The 20791-nt window shown below is 41.9% G+C and overlaps 2 protein-coding genes across 5 annotated transcripts in view; one reads left to right on the forward strand and one right to left on the reverse strand.

Annotated features, from left to right (window-relative positions):
- RNF11 (ring finger protein 11) overlaps window positions 1–3791 on the forward strand; it is a 28014-nt gene extending 24223 nt beyond the window's left edge. Inside the window, exons 2-3 of the mRNA XM_021404365.1 lie at window positions 1033–1202; window positions 1766–3791. Of these exons, the coding sequence (XP_021260040.1) occupies window positions 1033–1202; window positions 1766–1937 (342 nt within the window). The 3' untranslated portion in view covers window positions 1938–3791. The remainder of the gene's footprint in view (window positions 1–1032; window positions 1203–1765) is intronic.
- The window catches only part of TTC39A (tetratricopeptide repeat domain 39A), a 43779-nt gene continuing 33003 nt past the window's right edge, over window positions 10016–20791 (reverse strand). For all 4 annotated transcript variants that reach the window (XM_021404360.1, XM_021404361.1, XM_021404363.1 and 1 more), the window contains 5 exons: window positions 19941–20061; window positions 18267–18378; window positions 16068–16182; window positions 15248–15364; window positions 10016–11908 (listed from right to left, as the gene is read on the reverse strand). In XM_021404360.1, the coding sequence (XP_021260035.1) occupies window positions 11788–11908; window positions 15248–15364; window positions 16068–16182; window positions 18267–18378; window positions 19941–20061 (586 nt within the window). In that variant the 3' untranslated portion in view covers window positions 10016–11787. The remainder of the gene's footprint in view (window positions 11909–15247; window positions 15365–16067; window positions 16183–18266; window positions 18379–19940; window positions 20062–20791) is intronic.

The following is a 20791-nucleotide window of genomic DNA, read 5'->3' on the forward strand; positions in this document are numbered from 1 at the left end:
GGAGAGACTTTTTTTGGCCTTCAGTGCTCACGGTTGTGCTTACTGTCCCAAACCCACCTGCAGCCGTCAGCGGCTGGGGCTTGTGACTGGGGGATCATCTCAAGAGCTGTCCAAGATGCAGGGGTTCAGCTTGCAGCAGGTTCTTGTTTAACTGTAATTTCTTATGCAGCGATGTCGTGCTCAGGTGGTTTTGTTGTGCTTGGTTTGCTGTTCTGCTGGTGCAGCTGTCCACTGGCAGTTCCATGTCATGCTACTTTCAGACATTTTGAGTTCCTTGATCTTTTTTCTTCCTCCAGTTTCTGCCTTGCCTTATATTTCTGCAACCCCTTGCTGTCAGGGCTTTACCAAGGGAGTTGTATTGCTGTATTAAACTCCCGCACCCTCCCCTGGCTCTGCCTCTGAGTGCCAAGTTGCACACTCCTGTCTCTGTGAGAAATAAAGGAGCAGTAATGCCCTATCCTGCTGGTGTAATCCATAGAAGTACAGCAAAGCTATGAAAATACAAAGTCAGGGGTAGCTTGTGGTGCTTGCAACACCAGAACAGGGCAGGGCCCCGCCCCGGCTGATGCGTGTGGCTCAGAGGTGCGGCATTTGGGAGGGAGCAATGCTTTGTCTCCCTGGCACGCAGGTCAGAGCCACGCCGTGGGTGCTGCTGTACGACAGGTCACACTCAGCTGCTGGCTGTCCCTGTCCCAGCCGTGCACAGAGAGTCCTTCAGGTCATGGGAACTATTAAAAGGCAGCTGCTCTGGAAGGGAACTGTGACTTTGTGAAACAGGGCCCTGCGTCCTAAGGAAATGAACTAAACTGAACACCAGCATTGTCAGTGCCAAAGCGTGGCTGTGGAGTCACTCACAAACCCAGTCTGTATATAATGTTCACCACGAATTTGCAAAGTAGGAGTGGGAGATCACTGAAACATTTGTAGGACTGAGAGAGGAAAAGTTAAATACGCTGCCTGTACTGTGCTAGGAAATACTAGGAAAGCCTTTTCTTTTTTTTTTTTTTTTGAACTGAAATATTTTAATTTCAGGAGCAAGTCCCCGTTCCTGTGTATCACCCGACCCCTAGCCAGACCCGGCTGGCAACGCAGCTGACAGAGGAAGAGCAAATCCGAATAGCGCAGAGGATAGGCCTTATCCAGCACCTACCTAAGGGAGTCTATGATCCTGGAAGAGATGGCTCCGAGAAGAAGATCAGAGAGTAAGTTCCACAGACCTCACAGAACTACTCTGTGTGTCCATTGGTCCATGCCGTTCCCATGGGAAACCTCATCTGGGCCTTCTGTTGTTGCCTTGCTTTCAGGAAGTGTAATTTGTCGCAGCATTCTTGGGGAAAAAAAAAAAAGGGGGGGGATGGGGAGGGCATGCAGAAGCCTCTTTGCTTTATTCTTTTTTTTTTGGCTACAAATGAAATGTATTTTCCCTCATTCGTGTAATTTATACCTTATTATTTTTTGCCTCCCTTTATGGGGGTCATAATAATTCCATGCTGCCACTTCCTCAGCTTCATGGCTCCCATCTCCCGTTTCTAGTTCTGTGCAGGCTGCTGAGCTTCCTGCTAGCGCTGCAGCCTGGCCTCACAGTATGAAGAAAACCCCAAGAAATCCAGTGCTGGGTGGAGCCAGCACTGACATCACAGAGAAATCTTGCCATGTCTGTCAGTAATAACAGAATTGTGTTTGATACAGTCATATCTGACAGATGCTACACTGCTTTGCATTTCCAGTGTGCTCACAGCACCTTAACTATTTCTTGTTTCCCCAGATGCGTCATTTGTATGATGGACTTTGTGTATGGGGACCCTATCCGATTTTTGCCCTGCATGCACATCTACCACCTGGACTGTATAGATGACTGGTTGATGAGATCCTTTACCTGTCCATCCTGCATGGAGCCAGTGGATGCAGCACTGCTTTCATCATACGAGACTAACTGAGCCAGGGTTTCTCCACGAACCTTCAAGGAGACCATCCACTTCAATGGGTTTGATCCTTTTGTCATTCAGCCCAAAGAGCCAGAAATTAGGAATTAAGGTCATGCACAAAACATACATTTCCTAATGAATAAAAAATATTTCTGAATGGCTGCAAATACTGGGAAAAAAAACATAGTATTTTAGAGACTATAGAAAAAGTAGGTCGTTATTTTTAATGTAAAGCCTTGACCCACCATTGTCTTTAATGTTTGTTCTTACATCCATATATAGGAATTGTAAAGTGTTACTGCAACTGTAAATGTTTAAACTGCGTGTATCCAATTTTATTAGCAGTAAGATTATTTTTTTTTTCCTAAATAAAGTAACCTTTTTTTTTTCTGATTCTTTTCACAAGTCCTGGCATTTGGGTCAAGGCTTTATTAAAATCTACATTTTATAACACTGGCACAAAGAAATAGTTTTAAGCTTGTTTGCACAGTTCTTTTCTTCTTTTTTTTTTTTTTTCCTCCATTGGAGATGGAATTCATTGCCTTAGGTCTTTTTAATAGTGTATTGTTATTGTTGGGCTGGCTCTATGCTTGAAAACCAGTTTATTTATAACCTGTTACAAGTGCTATATTTTGTTTGCAGTTAGGAATATGCAGACTTCGAAGTGATCTCCTAGCTTGTAAGCAAACTGAGATGCATTATCCCTTTTCTGTAAGTGATGTTGAATATGAAGATACAGAACAGGTCCTGCAACTGAAATCATGGTATCATGGCTTTTAGAACTCATTTCGGTTTGGATGAAACAAGTCCTTGAATTTGGATGTCTACTTGAACTTGATCGAGGTAAAAGTGGGCCAGATGGGCAATAAATAGTTAAGCTACTGTAATTACCAAAAAAAAAAAAAATTGCAACTAATGTAGTGTTAGCAGCAATCACTTATTTTACATTTTTTGTCCCAAAAAATGGTTGTCTTGAATTGCAGCAAATGGATACTGCATCTCTTGTTCTTGTAGTTCTTAGGTTTCAGAAGTTAAGAATAAACATACTGTATCTCAGTCTCCTGTATTACATGTATCTGTTAAACCCTGCTGGCTGACACACCAGTCCACCAAGCAGATAAGAAATCTTATCAAGCAGAGAAAAAATACTTTGTTCTGCGCATAAATGCAAAATTTATATAAATGCAGATTGTCATAGCAGCAAGGGAGGGGGAAAATAGTCCTGCTGTAGCCAGAGCGACACCATTAGCTCATTTCTGCAGCAAAATTATGTGCTTATTAGGAGATGGTCTTGCAAGATTATAGCTGTAAAGAACTTTTATCCACTTAGCATGTTTTTTTTTCCTTTTTCTTTCTTAAAGTACCCTGCAGTGACTTTTCTACATTCAGCGCAGCGCTGACACATTGAGAAGTCTCACTCTTGCAAAATGAGATGGAGTCTCATGTTAACCACAACAAATCAGGGAACGTTCTTGATTGTTTTTCACGTACAGTTTGAGTGCTTGTTCTATCAAGTTGTGTTTAAAGACCCAAGTACTTTGACCTTGTGTATCGACCAGCTAGAACTGTGCATGGCGTGGATACTTTTGGAAGGGTTGGTCAGCAAAACGTAGAACCAACACGTTGATTTATTTATTATTCCTGTAGCTGACAGCAACCTGCTCTTACTGAAGAATTCCAAGTTGCAGTTGGAAATGATATAAAGCAGTCTGTAGTCCTAGATTCACTCAAATTCTACAGATTTGTCTGGACACAACTTTGTGCTTAATTCATACATACCTACTTACATGGAGCAAAATCGGGGCGGACAGACCTGAAGTTGTGCAATATTTTTCAGTGCAAAATAATTGTTCCTTTTCATCATTCCATGTGTGTTCCTTTGTGTCCTCCTTTTGTCTGGTTCGGGGTGTTTTTTTTGGAGGGTTAGTTCCTTTTTCTCTTTTTTTTTTTTTTTACATAAAACAATGTCCACATTAAGTATTAGTTATTTTATCTTGTTAAAACTGGCAAATGAACAATTTTTAAAAGCATCATTGTCATGGTGGTATTAGTCTTTATTTATTACAAGCCTTGGTTAAAGAAGACTTGGAAGAAATATGGAGCGAGTGGTACTGAGCTGAAGGTGTTTCTGGGCACTCTGTATCGGTGAGCATTGAGGAAAAACCTACTCTGCTGTGTAAGTAACCAAGATTGTAAAGCATCAACAGTCAACGAGCCAGAAAAAAAAAAAGGTTGCTTTAAAGCACTTTGGGGGTACGTACTCTAGCGAAACAGCATGTACTTTTGAACCGTAACCTGCACCAAGCCCTGGCACAGCCCCAGGGACACCTGAGTGGAGCAGCAGGGTCAGCCCTCTGCAGCTTCAGGAGGCATGAGGTGGAAGGCCCACGCACCCCGTCACCACCAGCCACCACAGCAGCACTTCGTCCCATGTCCAGACCATGTCCAGACCCAGAGCAGCCACAGTGCCAGAGCAGGTGGGGATGGAGGGCATCGCCGCTTCCAGTGGGGAAGGCACTGGGTGCCTTCGCAGCTTATAGAGGGAAAGGGATTTTGTCTCGCACAACAAAAGAAAGCAAAATTCCTGGCAAGGCAAAAGGAATGTAATGGCAAATTACAGGTACTTAGTTATATAAAGATCTTTATGCTTAAAATACTTGCATGCTACTGGAATTGTCATTTTAATCATTTTATGTCTAAAGACGATCATCCTTACTGTGTTCTGCCAGTTCATTATGTAAATCGGAGAGGTAAACAGAATCACGTATCTAAACCCAGAGAATTTCTTCAAGAAGAGCTGGAGGAAGGCTTTAACCACAGAACATTTTCAATGTCTTGCGGCTTCCCAGGGCTGAAGGCAATTACATGCTTGGGAAGCTGACAGCCCCCTTTGCAGCACTACAAGGGCATGTGGCCAGGCTGAGGGATTGTGAAATACCTGAACTTGAGTCGCCACAGCTTCAAGACTTCACCATTTCCTGTCCTTGTGCAATCGTGGTTACAAGAAAATGCTTCGGAGTCAGTTAAACAGAACTGAGATGGCTGAAACCAAACATGTCCGAGGTGAAATCCTGGGTTAGAAGGGACGTGCAAAGTGGCTGCTGCTCAGCTGGAAACACCACATTTTTATTGAAAACATACAACTAGTGGATAACCTATAAACACATAAATAAAATCTGTCCCAAAGAGCACTTAATACCCAGAATAAAAATTAGCTTTAAGGATTAACTTTTCCTGTTACATACAGTCTAACTTAAAAAAATATGATCTGTGCATAACTGTCCTCTGCAGATTTAAACCTATTCTTTGACTTTGGAATTCTTAGTGAATGAAAAGTAAAGTTTATGCCTCTTGATGAAAGGAATTTCTAAATACATTCTGCAAGAGCATCTTTTAGATGTAAGCAGAAGAAATAACCGTGTTTGCATGCTGTCACTGTGACTGATTGCAGTACCCGCTCTGCACATCCACTTACAGCCACGTAAAGCTGCAGGAAGGAATCTGTGTAATGAAAGCAGTACCAGTGAAAACGCCTGCCCCTGTTTCCAGCAGCACAAAGGTACGTGTTTTTACCAGCAAGAGGGGATCAACCGTGCTACAAACAACCAAAACCCCCACACCTTCTCTGTCCTCAATTGGAAAAAAGAAAACTTCACAAACCTGTTTTTTACGGCACCAAAACCTCACAGAATGTTCCTCTTCATTACAAATGAAAGCATTCCAACAACAGCTCAGCAGACGCTGTGTGCTCCCTGCCTGCCCACGCGGAGCACTTACTCTGGACAGAGCAGGCCCTAGTCCTGCTCACGGGACACACATCTGCCACCAGCCTGCTGCCCTCTGCCGCAGGGCTCTGCTCTTCCCTCATGCTCCAGAGTGAAGCTGCTTTCTGGTGAGGTACGCTACTGCCTCCCCAGCCTGCCTCTGTTCTGGGGGATGTGTCCCTGCTGGAGGCTGTACCTCGCACCCTCCCACAGCCAGCAGGAAAGGTCCCTCGCCTCCCTGCGTTTTCCAAAGGTGTCAAAGCTTTTGCTTCGTGCACTTCACACCTTAAAAAAAATTAACTTCAATGGCTCCAATAGCTCTGATAACTTTCCAAAAAGCTCTGGCTACACAAAGACTGCTGTAATTTATACATATAATACAATAATAGATACTGTAATATATCTTTGTAAATCACATATTCAATTATATATGAAAATATTCAACATACTTTCAATAGACAGATAGCAAAGGCCCGAGCTTCCTGCTGCTCCTTAGGAAAACCAGGAATTATGTGCACCAGGGCAGAGCCCAGCATCACGGAAGGGAATCCTTACTCCAAGTTCCCCTGGTATTCTCTAGCCCTAGAATGCCAGCACTGAGCCGGCCCTGCTGCTGCTTCTGAGATGTCTGCAGCTGCCTCAGAGCAGCCCTGTGACTGGGGCAGTGTGGCACTGGGTACCTGAAGGAAGATGGCATTGAACACGATCTCAGACAGTTTACACTGCTTCATCTCTCCGGAATGATTTCCTGAGCTCTGTGGAAGATTCTGCTCCTACACTGCATCTCTGGGTGGTACAGCAGAGGTGGCTGTGGGCACCTCACACCATCACCAAAAGCACTCACAGCAAACACCAGCTCACCCCACATCTGTGCCTGTGGCTCTATCACCACTGAGCGCGGCTCCAGCACCGCAGCCCACCATCCACCACCACACTGGTGCCAGCAGCTCACTTCTGTGCATCCCATGCAGTGCTGGACCAGAAAGCAGGGAGAGGTGAGCATTGCACAGCACCACAGCTCCACGGCTCAGCAGCTCAAAGGCTCAGACCTGAGCCCCCTGCCCCAGCAGAGCCCCAAGTTCAGCTGCTGTATAAAACATCCAAACCGAAGTCCTTCCTACCCATAACAGTTAATCCTGCAACTCCAATTCCCTTCTGGTAACCACATTGTCTGCTTCTAAACATTTTGGCTGGGGATAACACTAGGATCAGAGAGATCTTCCATCACAAAGGGTTTGCAAAGGCAGATTTCAGCCCACGGACAGACAGCGTTATTTCCCTCTTGACATCCAGGACAAACGTAACCTCCATGCCAAAACAAGCGTTCAAGGAGGCCTGAGCTCTGCGAGCATCCATCTCAGATGGCAGCAAACCCAGATTCCTGGCCACCAGGCACCAGAACAAAGCACGAAGTGCTGTTCTCAGACACACATGGGTGCTGGAACTCTGCACACCTTACATGCTGTCCATCACCAACACAGACTGACATCGTGTTACTGGGAACACAGAAGCATTTGATAACTTCTGTGCCAGCCCTTCTGCAAAAGCAGAGTCCATGGAAGGCATACACGTGGCACGCATGGAGCAGGACAGCCGGACCTCAAACAGCCACAGCTGAGCTGTCTTCACCAGGCCCCAGCTCTGAGCTCTGCCCTCTGCTCCAGCAGCAAACCTGCGCAAAGTTGAGGCAGCACTGTGGACAGGCATTAAAACCAGTTGGCAGCAATGATACTCAAATCAGCATGTCTGTAATAACCTCAGTTATTTCAACAGCAGTCAAAAAGACAGGGCCTAGCTACCTTATTTAAAGTAATAATCTGTAACTGACACTGGCTCTCTTACAAGCACAGAATGTGAATGCAACACTCAGTCATCTGTTTCTTCTAAAATCAGTAAATATTATGGCCTCTGTTTGATTCCAATGACTATTTGGATGAATTAGTAAGAACCAGACTTATGTAAAAGTGAGATGTGAAAAACAGACATTACTTTTCAGCCATAGACCTGGAAACGTTCTTCCAGTACTTGACTACCACGAGATAAATGTTTGCTTTTTCCTTTTTCAAATTGAAGAACCCCCGTGTTTGTGAGCGCTTTGTACCTTTCTGTGGAGTAGTCAAGGAGAGCTAAAGCAAGTGGAATTCAGCACAATGCATAATTCTAAGGAAACGTGTTGCCTGTGTTCAGCCAGCAATGAAAGAAAGTAGGTCCAGAGATGAAAAAAACCCAGAAAGTAATGGAACAAAGCCCAGTCCTACAAAATGTTGTTGAGTTTGGAGCAAACACTATGCAGATTTTTACCACAGTGCAACACAGATATTTATTAGCTCTGTTGCTTTTCATAAATCTTTGAGACAGGGACTGGAATTAAAATAAAATATATGTCCTTTTTTTTTTTTTGAAACACCTGAACAAACCTAGCAAGCATTTTTTAAAGTATTTTATGATGACAAATCATTCAATTATAGAACTTGCCAATACATACCCTGCATGTTATCTATCACAAAAGGGTGTTTGCAGAACATAGTGAGAAAAGCAGCAAGTTCATTTCCAGCCTGTCCAGGTTTTCCAATCTTGTTCATCGGTGACGTTTCCAACCATTAACCATTTTCCTGTAGAGCAGTAAACATCGTGACTCACCTCTTTATCTGCTCCTCTTCCTCCCAGAGGGGGAGCTGCGTAGAACACATTGTTTCACCGTCTCACACACACGCACGCATTGCTGTTGTGCTTTTTGCTAGAGAAGCAAAGCGATGCGTTTTGCAGGTGGAGCAGGAGGCAGACTGCCCTTTGCCTTCTGGACTGACCCCTGGGGAAGCCTGGTTTTGTGAAGGAGCCTGATTCTCACTGCAGCTGCTTCTGTTGGGCCAGAGATAGGCAAGCTGTCACCCCATCATCTCTGAGCTACCTTGGATCCAGGCCATAAATCAACTAGAAATATTAAGGCACTGAACTTAATACAGAATGCAATGCCAAAATCAGTGTGAAATGGGAGGAAATGTTTGATACGATCCTGTATTTTATAAAGGCAAAGCTTCAAGTGCCGTGTAGGAAAGGCACTGCTAGAATGGGGCAGTCTTTAAACTAATAATCCATGACAGAAAGCATTAATTGCAGATCATAACAGAACCGCACATCAGTAACAGATCCAAGCATGTTCCTATGCTGCTGGCTTAGTAATACTGAGCTTCTGCTTTCTGCTGTACGAGTTAGTTTCTGTTTGGTTGACTTCTCTGGCTTTGTCGAGGATTCAGAGCTCATCCCAGCACTTGGCTAAAGCTTATCACACAGAGCAGTTCTGGGGTGCTAGTCAGACTATGCCGTGCTTGAAAACAGAACTGCTTCTGCAAATGAGGCCTTCACTATATCCACCTGTAGGACTTCATGTTTCCTGAATCTTAGGCCGTGCTGAAAATCCTTGATTTGTGATTCCACTGCGGTATTCACTGTTTTCTCGTAGGTAAATACAATGAAGCTGTTTGAGAACTTCTCAAACCAATTGAGCTTTCCCTAATCCATTGCATTTGGTGCTCCAGACTGAAAAAGCAACCTACGGTTCTGGAGAGCTTCTTCAGGAGAATGCAGCAGCTTCAGATGGAATGGGAAGCTTCTCCAGCCTGACAGGCAATCCCAGATACCAATGGGATGTTCCAGACATCAACACCTCAGGTTTAGCCAATACTCACATCACTGAGTTTTTGACCACTAACCACAGAAAAGCAACAAAATTAGGTATACTAAAGGGTAATGGTGGGCAATTCGAGAAGTAGCTTATCTAGAAATCAAGTCTAACATACGGCTGTAAAATACCTGATCATGCATTCATCCTTTAGCAAATAAGGTGTCATTCTCCTTTAGTATGTTCAGAGTAGTACAGTCCACAAGACTTTGTTGTTGCACTGTGGTATTTCCTTCTGGCTGGGAGCTAAAACGTCAGAGTGAAAGCAATGATGACTTGATCACACTAACACAAGGTCCTCAAGTGCAGCTGGAGATCAGGTGCACGCTATGGCTGGTGGTTATGCTCAACCAAAGATGACTATGAAAACCTTGGGATTTTCATCATGGCAAAGAATCAGGGGAGCTGAGTGCACATTGCACAGTGTGTCCTTTGTGCGGCACATCGAAGAGCACGGGTGAAACTCAGCTGTGGGTGAAGTTTCAAAGGGCATTTCAGTAGCCTTGACAGATGAATCTACAGTCACAAGGATTGTTCACTTTCTGCACAGTACAAATTATGCTAATTTTCATGGCATTACTTGCTCAAAAGATGCTAAGACTGCCAAAATATTTCAAAAGGACACAACTGGAAGAAGAGGCGTTATATGCATGAAATAGAACAAGAATCTTTTTTTATTCTATACAAAGAATGATTGAGTTTTTACACTTAAGTTTTCATATGCAATATGTAAATAGCATTAACTGTTCATCTTGAATTGTATCTGAATTGAGAAATTTACCTGAAATGAATTTTATGAGAAAGTCGCTTTTAAAAAAAATGAATTTTTCATCTATAATTTTAACTGGAGAAGACTTTTATAAAGGGTGTCTATTTTTAATACAATGCAAGTTCTCAGTGCTGAGGAACAGGTGGTTCTGTCTCCCTGCATATTAATTTGCATTATAAAACAATGACATTTCCTTAGGAGAGGTAAAAGCAGAGCTATAAACTGTCAGTCTTCTCTTCTGCTGGGAACAATCACTTTAGAAAGAATATTCACCGTGAGGTACTTCTATACGAATCTTCCTGACAAGCATCTCCATTGGAGAAAAAGGGCCACCAGAAGACCTCCCATCTCCACACATCAGAACTGGTTACTGAGAAGAATCTCTCTCAAAAGGGAGGTAGAAGTGTGCCCTCAAAAAACACAGGTGTACAAGCATGGAGGTGGCCTGGAGAACAGTAAATACTGTGAAAATGTGTTACCTCTGACTGCACTGGCTCTGCAGAAAAGCAGCATCGATACGGCAGGCAGAATCGGACACGGAGCTATAGCCCTTCGCTCTGTTCTCAGAGCACCCCCTTCCTCATGGATTCTCCAGAAACATCGAGAAAAAGCAAAACGGAAAATTGCTCTCTTTTGTAAAGGGCAGAGCACTGTGCCAGAAGAGCCTGCTCCAACCTGAGCTCCTTACCACAGGAAACGTTGCCATACATCTCTTCAAACATGGACACCTCAAGCAGGCAAACCCAACAACTGCCATTGTAAGGAGGAAGTGACTGTCACAGTGACTGCTTGCTGCCCTGCGTCCAGTGGAATATTGCTGTTTCTTAAGTGACCTTCAAGGACTTGTGCTTTAAATACATTAAAAACTTTAAATTACATTTGTTCTGATGACAGAACTTTTTCCTAAAGTCCTCCCATTTTTTTTTTTAAGCTTTTCAAAGCAGTGATGCAGCTTTATCCTGCCACCATCTTTTTCTCTGCCCCCAAGCCCCCATAAATCATTCAGCCACTACAAACAGCAGACTGGACACAAAGACAAGACTGAAGAAAAAGTCAAGAAACTCGCATGGCTTTTTTCCACCAGCACATTTCTCATAGCAGCAAAAAAGTAACTACTAAAAGCTACAGAAGAGACATTCTATGCACAACTGAAAATGCCCAGAATTCAGAGCTCCTCCCTGCTGTGCTTCTTGTGCACCGTTCTCACACCATTTCAAGTAAGCAGATATTTGGAAAAAGCAATGCTTCGTTCTCAACTGCTAGCGGTACGAATCCAGATGGGTGCTTAAAGCTAACTGATTAAATCTGCGAACCTCAAAAGTTTTGTTTGTTTTTCCAGTTGTTGCACTTGATGTTGTATCTTGCTTAGCAGATGCTGCGAACACAAGCAAGAAAAGGCACACGATTGAGAGGTGAGCTGCACAAACGTAAGTATTTGAAAAGCGACTGTTGGGAAAACAAATGTTTTATGCATTATGGTTGGTTTGAGAGTTTTTGCCATGTTATTACATTAATGTTTTATGTATCATCTTTAAAATTTTGAATGACTTGATTTCTCACCGACTTGAAAGAGAAGGAAAAATAATTCCGAAGTGTCAGGAATTGTCTGCACCAAAGTCTGTCACAAACAGGACATCAAAGAAGGAAAAGTTACGACACTGCCGAGGCTCCAGAGTGCATTCCATTTTCTGGGGCGGATTTGGCTTGATGCAGGGCAGCTTGAATTCTGAAATGTGTTCTCGTTTCCATGGAGTAATTCTTGTAGTTTTGTCTGAAACAAAAGCAGATCAACTCTGATGAATATATATTTTTTAAGCATTTTCAAGTTATCTTTATATTACTGCTCTAAGCAAAACAACTGTAGACAGCACAACGCCTTCCTTCATAAGCTCTTTTGTTGCCTACTGTAAAATACATGGCATGTGCTCCTAGACAAACAATGCAGCTCTTTGTTCTTTATTTGTAGTTCTACTGTCTGGCAATTGCCAGAAAATACAGCTTAATAAGAACTGGATTTGTTCTACTCAATAAAAATATTTAAAAACATTGAATATCCATAACATCTACTTAGTTTACATTCAGAAATTAGGTTTTTTTTCCCCCCTTCCCAAAGTACGACTGACAAATTCGAACAGATTTTTTTTTTTTTAATTTTTAAAAGTTGTCTACAACTTACTTGAAGAACCACAATAAAATACATAGATTAGAAGCAACGTGCAGGAAGAAAAAACTATGTCTTCCAAAGAAACAGAGATGGGATCATGCTCAGCCTTGAAGCTACTCTCAGTCACGTTGCTCAGGAGAAGACCTGAAGCCTATTCTGAGGCAGTACTTACACCTTTCTCTGTGCTACCTACAAAGCACCCCTGAGCACAGATGGACCTTGGACTCATCTTAGTTGAGCAGTCATATTTCATGGAAGTAGAGGGAAAAAAGGAAAAAGAAAAGAGAGAGAGCAAGCAGCTTTCCTGACCCCTCTTCTTCTGAGAGAAGCGCCTCACCACCATCTTGCAGTTATCAAAGACGAGGACCGTGCATGTAGGAAACAAAGCCAGGCAATTTGCTGCCCTGGAAGTTTGGAAAGTGGGTACACATGAGCGTCTATATCTGCTTTTGAAGAGCAATCTGCCAGCCCACAGGAAGACCGGCAGGACTTCCCCCACAAGCATCCAGCAGCCGATTGAACAGTGCTGCCTGCCTATTGCCTCCTGTAGCTAAGTCACGTCCTGAAGAGCCACAGAGACATTAGAAGAATCTGTATTTTCATGGAAAAACATAGAAAATGCAGATCCTACTTACTAGGAATTAGCATTTCAGCTCTTGCAGGATGGGTACAGAATCCAGATACCAAGGAAGATAAGAAAATTAGCATGGTAATTTTCTTTTAGCAGATATTTGTCATCTTTACAGAAATGTTACATCCCATATTAAACAGTCTGTATATCTTAAAAACACTTCAGCTCAAAATTCATAATTCAAATGAAGCGTGGAGGCAAGCATCTGCCACTACAGCAGCGGCGGCCTCCCAGCAAAAACAAGGCATTCCTTGCCCATCCTATACCTGCTTATAATTTTATGTATGCAGCACTCAAGGGGCTGACTGAGAAGAGGAAATGAACGGGTTGTGCTGCGTGCTGATCTGAAACGCTCCAGAGTTTTTACCGAAAACTGACTAGATTTTGTCATGCAGATATTAATGAATGCCTCTTGTATTTCCCATCAGCAGGCTGATATTGATGCTTGTAGCTTGTGGTAATACAAATACAAATATTTCCATGCATGATCAAGCCAAAAGTGGTTATCATCTCATTTCACTCTTTCTCCCAGAGTTGAAACATTTAAGCCAGCAGCAGTATGTAGATTTAGGTCAAGCCAATCAAGCGTCACACACAAGCAGAGCACTCATTTCCACTCCTGCCAACAGCGAACACAGTTTTGCAATTCTGAAACCCACCACGGATAACACATTCTCCCTCTAGTGGCTAGAAAGACGTTCAGCATTTTTAGCTGAAGGCTCATAAAACCTTTGTCTGCTCTGACTGAGGATGCAACAGCTACAGGCGGTAACTTAGGGCCTGCACAGAGTCACTGTCCCCAGAGGTGTTCAAGAACCGTGGGGATGTGGCACTGAGGGACACGGTCAGTGGGCATGGTGGGCTGGGTTGGGGTTGGACTGGGTGATCTTAGTGGTCTTTTCCAACATCAATGATTCTGCCATTCTGAGACCTTTCTTTTTTTCCCCCTCACTGATGCATTTTCCATGAGGTCTTTGAGTGTAACAAGCCTGAGTATTAGCTTTTCATACACAAACTTTTAAAAGCTGCTATCTGCTGAGCTCTTCTATAAGGCAAACCTCTTCTCTTGAGGAGTCTGGGACCTGAGCCACACAAGATGCCAGGTGAAAAGGGGAAAGGCTGAGCAGGAACTGACAGCAGTACTAGACAGAAAGAGAAGCTCTGTAACATTAATTTCTGGGCCTCTCTTTGAGATTTGAATAATCTGTATTCAAATAAGGCTTGAGGCGAGGTGCATTTTGAGGAACTTGAAACTGACTACAATAATTTCCATTGCGTTTTCCTAATAGAATTTTTGCTACCCTTACTATCTTCCATGAGCCTACAGAGAACCATGCTCCCAAGCACAGGGGATTAAGAATTGCAATATTTTAATTTCTGTGTTGACAGGCTTTTGGCATCACCTTCAGCAGACTAATTCACCACTCTTAGTGGACTGGCTTGGACAAGAGATCAACACAAAACCTCTCTGGCTTCTTTGAAAGATGGGGCCAGAGATCAGTTTTGCAGCCACACACCTGCAGCAGTGGCTGGCGTGACTCTGCACTTGGAAACACGCAGACATCTGGACTCATTCAGCATCCAGGCAGAGGGGTGAACTGCCCTGCTGCAGGATGCCTGAAGGAGACCAGTGTTGTTTGGTTTGGAATGCCTTTATTTTTTTCCTTCTTTTTCCTTTCTTTTCCCCAGACAGAAATTTTGGCTCAGCAAAGTGTCGAGGATTGGGACAGAGGCAAAACCTGATTTGTTAGGTTTATAACAACGGACGTACATGACTGAGTCCAACTATTCCAGATAAACCTACTTTGATAGAAAAACCGATCACAACAAATATAGCAACAGCAGGTGCTTCAGCTGTCTCAGATGCAGATGAAAATGCAAAGACACTAAATGCAAACTGGAATATTGTCTTAAATGTATTTCATCAAGGAACAAACAGCACTGCTAGCCATCAGAGTAATTCTTTTTCAGCCCTAACATATAGCTGTGATTTCATTTAATACATCTTTGTGAACTAGTAAATGTATTACGAAGAAAATTACACTTTGTTACACATGGATTATTTCTTCTGGAAGCCCTTGACATTCTTATTCACATCCTTAAAATTATTTTTGCTCTTATCAGAATGGATGGGTAACGCACAGACTGAACCATCAGATGCTGTCTACTACCTGAGAAGGTCCCAACCAAACCTAAGGCATGTGTGTTTCTGCTGAATAAACAACAACAATCAGAGTTTTTATAATAGTTTCTGCTTCCTGCTCATCAGTAACACACCATACTGACCCACCAGAACAGGCTTTTAACTTGCTTACTTTGCTCTTTCCAGTAGTTTTATTGCTTCTTCTCTTCTGTCTTGGTCCAGATACAGCAACGCAAGCTCCAGCAAGGCATTTGGAATTAGATAATGGTCGTATTTTATCTTCTTCTCACTGCATAGGAAAAAAAATAGCCTCAAGATCTTGAAATGATTTATTGTTCCCTTCATTTAACAGCTCCAAGCAAAAATAAATAGGAGATTAGCTAAGATCAGAAGGAGCAATCAATCTTTATTACAACATTTGTTGTATTCTCTGTCCAATGCTACCTTCTAGGTTATTAAATATGTACTTTACCATAACCATCATACACAACATGTTATTTCTTGGGATTAAAAATTACCAGCATTTATTAAAAGGGGAATTCTAAAAAAGGTGACAATATTATGAATGCTATCTGCGTGAACTGAGAAAAAAGATCCCATTCACTGCACAATGTACAGGAGTTCCAAATACAATCATGCTGTCATCCATCTCTGCAGACTGCGTTTGGTTCTTTAGGAATAACTTCTTTGTGACTGGTAAGAGGAAAGGGAGGAAAAAACAGCAGTATCACAAAACGTGTATGTGTGTGTAGTGCCCAAAGAGGAGAAAATATCAGTAAAGAGTGCAAAATTGCAATTCTTCCTCCTTATATGGCTAACAACACTGGCAATTTAAATTGCGATCTCTTGATATTGAAACAAGTGAAATAAATACTAAAGATTCTGTAATCCTCTTCTTTCTATTCACATCAAGGTTGCACCTGCTCTTTCTTGAAAGGAACAGGTACGGAGAAATTCAAGAGTTTGCCTGTATGCCAGGTACGACAACTTACTTTAAGTAGATGTAATTAAAATGGCCTTCTGCCTCTGAGATCTTGCCCAAATGCTTGAGGCACAAACCCTTTAACAGTTTTATCACACACTGGTCATCTGCTAGCAATTCCGTAGCTGCAAGATGAAGCAAATTGCATATTTTAGAAGACTTTTTAGAGCAGTACAGACTTTCCTATGTACAAGGAAACTTTTACACAGGTAAGTATGATAAAATCTACTTACTGGAACACAAAACAGAAGGCACTAACTGACCCATTAAGTTCACTCAGGGTAGTTTCCTGCTATCACAGGCAAACTTGTATCACGAAATATCAGCTGATAAGAAATTTAAGTAATACGTATGACACTGAACCTTGTGCTGAATTTCACCCTGTTTCTACTATGTACTATGGTCCTTTATCCAGTTCTTCTTCTGTCACTCCAGTTGACAAAATGCTGACACATTCCGCATGGAACTGTTGCTCCCATTCAGACTATGCTGTTGGAGGTCTTGATCCTGCAACCAGATTCACTCCTATTGCTAGGTCCTATCTCCATGGGAGATGATATACAATAAGTCACCAAAGCAACACTGAGGGAAGACACCCAAAGACTATGCAGCAAACTCAGAAGGAACAGGAAAGAGGGCAACAGTTGACACACTACAAATGCGCTCTGTCAGATGTCTCAGGGCCACAAAAGAATGATTTCATAAGAAAATCAGCAGACCAGTTATCTCTTCTGAGCATCTCTTCTGGATGATTGGACTAGGTGATCTTAGTGGTCTTTTCCAACCTTAATGATTCTATGTTCACATGGATGTATCTCCTTTACTTATAATACTGCCTACAAACTGTCCCCAGTTGCATAAAAAAAAAAAAGGAAGTTTTAGGGGCCAATCCTAGACACAACTGCATATAACATCTAGAAATGCAAATCTGATATTTCCACTAACAGAATTACTCATCTGTATAATACTGTCACAAGCACATTCTCAGGTTGAAGATTTTACAGTGTTAGATTCTTGAATTAGGAATCCAGCAGTAAGAAAGAAAATATTTGAAAAAGCTATAGTTTAGCCTCAAACACCATCAGGAAAGCTCCAGGGAAGCACGATGCCTAGAAACAGCAAATTATTATTTGTAGCAAGTAATACTTTAAATTGTTGATGTATGTAAAATACATTGCCCTTTTCAATTACATATCCTCATAGTGTTTTACAGATGTGAATCAGCCCCCACAAATCCCTGCAAAAAGTCAGCCTTATTCACTATTTACCAGCTAGGAAAAAGGAAGTAGAGAAATAATTCACTTCTCCCAAATAATGTAGCAAAACGCGTGACGAGGTGAAACAGACAAATTACTTTTAATAATATGTCACCTTCACGGGAAATATTTTTCTGTCTGTTCTCAAATAATTAAAAAGGAGACAGCTTTAGCCATTCTGTCAAGCAACTCTTTCAACTCTAAAAGAGTACTTGTGTAACAATGCACCAAGGACCGTGAAAAGACTGCAATGCAGTGACTTAACCCATATTCCTTTGTAAAGGTGGGCTCAATCCATTTACAGGAAGTACATAAGATCAAATATTTATGTAAGGGGAAACTGTGAGAAAACGCTGTGGTTGCAATTCCATAGGTGTTAGGAAATGTTGGCAAGGAATAAATAGGTAATTAACAGAGCGACAAAAGACGTAGTAGCAGAGTCTGTTCCAGTTCTGCATTATCTCCTTTCTTATGTTCCTTTATCATGCAAAGAAAGCCCATCCCTGATGTCCCAGCTTCTGACACAGGAATACTATGCAGCCCTCCAAGGTCACTTTGTAAGCTGACAGCACTTATGGAACAGAAGACAGGCGTTCGTCTCTGTCCTTCAAAACTGAAATACGCTATCTAAGAAAAATAAACCTTCATGATCTAAGTAATCAAGTTAATTCATACACTGATTTTGATCTAGCAAAATAAATAGTCCTTCAATATATGTCATAAATTATTCCTAATATACATCTGTAGATGGAAAATAGCTTGCTAGTATTGTAAGTCATTGCTATGACAAAAGAGGAAAATTATTCCTGTCTGCATTAACAGTTTATGGTCTCATAATCTACTTTCCTCATATGATCAGATTAACTTCACTAACAAGCATCTCTCTTTCTTCACGGATAATATCTTTAGCTATTGCACTGTAAAATACCTGATTAAACCATATCACTGATTACCTGAACTTCTTGCCAGTGTTTCTTCTGCTTCAATTAAAGTCTCTAACATGCCTTCTGTTAAGTTGGGACATTGTCCAATTACAGCATAGCCATTCCAGATATACATCATCTCCTAGGGTCAGGGAGAAAAGACAGCGTTGTTAATTACAGTACTGGATAAATGCAGCTATCAAATACTTCTGTTATCTCTGTACGAGTTACAGACTCCTTGACCAAAATCTCAGTTTGTCATAACATATTGTCATTGCAAATTAAAAGTTCCACTGGTTTTCAGAGCAGATCAGTCCTGGAAAACAACTAAAGAGCCATTGACTGCACTCAGTGCCAAGGAATACTGCAGAACTACTCAAACTATACTTATTCTAGGCTCAATATCTGAGGTTAAGACCTTTCTCCCTTAGCAAGTCCCTTCACAATGTAAAGAAAAATTCTAGAAATGGCATTCTGCGCCCTATTCCACATCCTCAGAGTACTTTTAACTGTTCAGCTGTGACATCTGCTGCCTCAAATATGCAACTGCAGGAGAAACAAAGACTGCTATGTTCCCACAAGGACATCCAAGGAAAGCCTTTAGTACAGAAACCTGTTTTGCTAAAATCCCATTAGAATAGCCCAAACAAACCCAGGTGCGTACGGTTCTTTACTCCCTACAATCTCTGCAACCTGAAAGACAAATCAATGTCACCCATTTATCTCCTCTCATTTCAGTCTTATGACTTGGTGGAAAGTGGCCTCTAGTGAATACCCACACTATGCTGTAACTTACTGCAGGAGACTGCATTTCTTCAGGAAGCACTGTGTCACATACCCAGCTGGTGGGCTGAGAAATGACTACTCGCTGGTGTCTCCAAGAGGCTCTCCTTGCTCAGGCATTCTCTTAAAGAGTATTTACTAATTATTCATCTGTTTCTCAAATAAAACAGCTTAGAGCACTGCAAGCGGCAACTCCTCAGCACTTGGCAAACCTTTTCTGTTCTTTTTATGTTTTATGTTCTTTTATTTGGTATTTACAGACAGATTTTTCTAAGAGCCGCATGAGCCAGGCAATGGGTGGAGCATTATGCAGCTGATCCTACCTGGCCAGGGGGAACTGGGCAACACTACAGGCATAAAAAAAACAACTACCACCACCATAAACAACTAACAGTGCCGGGCAGCTCTCTGGAGTGGCTATAGAGACATGTCAATGCTTCATCCCATCACTGAGGTGCTCTGGAGGCACCACAGTGCAAACATTCAGGGGCACATTAAGTAGATGCTTACATGGAGCACCCAGTTCCAGCATTGTTTTCTTGATTTTTTTCCTCACTTAAAGTCTTCTTTCAATAGTGTTAGTAAATGACACGTGACAGAAGAAACCCAGGGCAAAGTTCCTCAAAAGGTAATTAAAAGAAAGCTGTTAGGAGCATGCTAGTCTACAGCTGGAATAATGAGTTACACATGCAACACATTTACGTGTCACAAACAACTGGCTCAGTTCCTTGTGGCTGGTGCCTGCCCCAGTTTTACAGCATTCCTTGCATTCATTTGGCTTTGTTTTGGGAACATTCCAGTCTCCTGCAGAGGTTTTACCTTAGAAACATGGAAGATACTATTCCCATTACCCTGGTTTTCTTTCCAATTAAAAAAAGAAAAGTGTAACAGGGAGCAGGGGAGGAAATGTTTCTAGCTTACCAAAGGTGGAACAGGTAAAGGAATGGGATTTGAAGAAAGATACCGTCTGGCTTTCCGAATGGCAAACTTTTCTGTAGGCAGTGATTTCCCTGCGATTTTCAATTTCAAGCTGGGAACAATCCTGAAAGTTTAAAAGGAAATGTAAGGGATTTTTCCTTTCAGGAACATCTGGGATAACAACATTCAAACTTAAAAATAAACAAATGAAGTCAAAGAACTAACAAAAGATGTTACATACTGAGCTATTGTTATCTCTGGGGAAGCAGAGCAATACGTATTCACAAAAGCTGTTTATGCAGGGCATGCATATCTCTCCTTGGGCTTTCACTTTAATCAAGCAGCAGAAAGAAGGACTCTTCCCCATCCAAAAGAAAAAAATTAGATGATGATGCACCTAACTTATAAAGGGACCATTTTCACAGAGTGAGAAAGAAGCAAACTGGCTCTTGCATTCCCAAAGACCAAACTGATTCCCTTTGCACTGGATCCCAATGAAAACCAATGAAATCTGTTTGTAATTATTATTTATGATACGGAACATCTGAGAAGAATCAATATATTGTAAGCATATTAAAAAATAGTGTTATTTAAATTTTACAGAAATAGACTCAAAAAAACAAAGTAGTTAATTTTGTTTGGCCCAGAAACAGTTAGGCTTTTTTGTGCTTACTCATTACAATTAGATTAAGTCACTGTGTCAATAATGCAAGTATCCACTTGCACATGTAACTATTTCTCTCAGACTCAAACTCCCCAAATCAAATTGTTTCCATTAACAGCTACAGAAGGCATCCATCTTGCAGCATATTCCATTGAAGACTTTCTGATCCATGCCACTTGGATTAAGGAAA

This window comes from Numida meleagris, chromosome 7, assembly GCF_002078875.1.
Source record: "Numida meleagris isolate 19003 breed g44 Domestic line chromosome 7, NumMel1.0, whole genome shotgun sequence".
NCBI lineage: Eukaryota > Metazoa > Chordata > Aves > Galliformes > Numididae > Numida > Numida meleagris.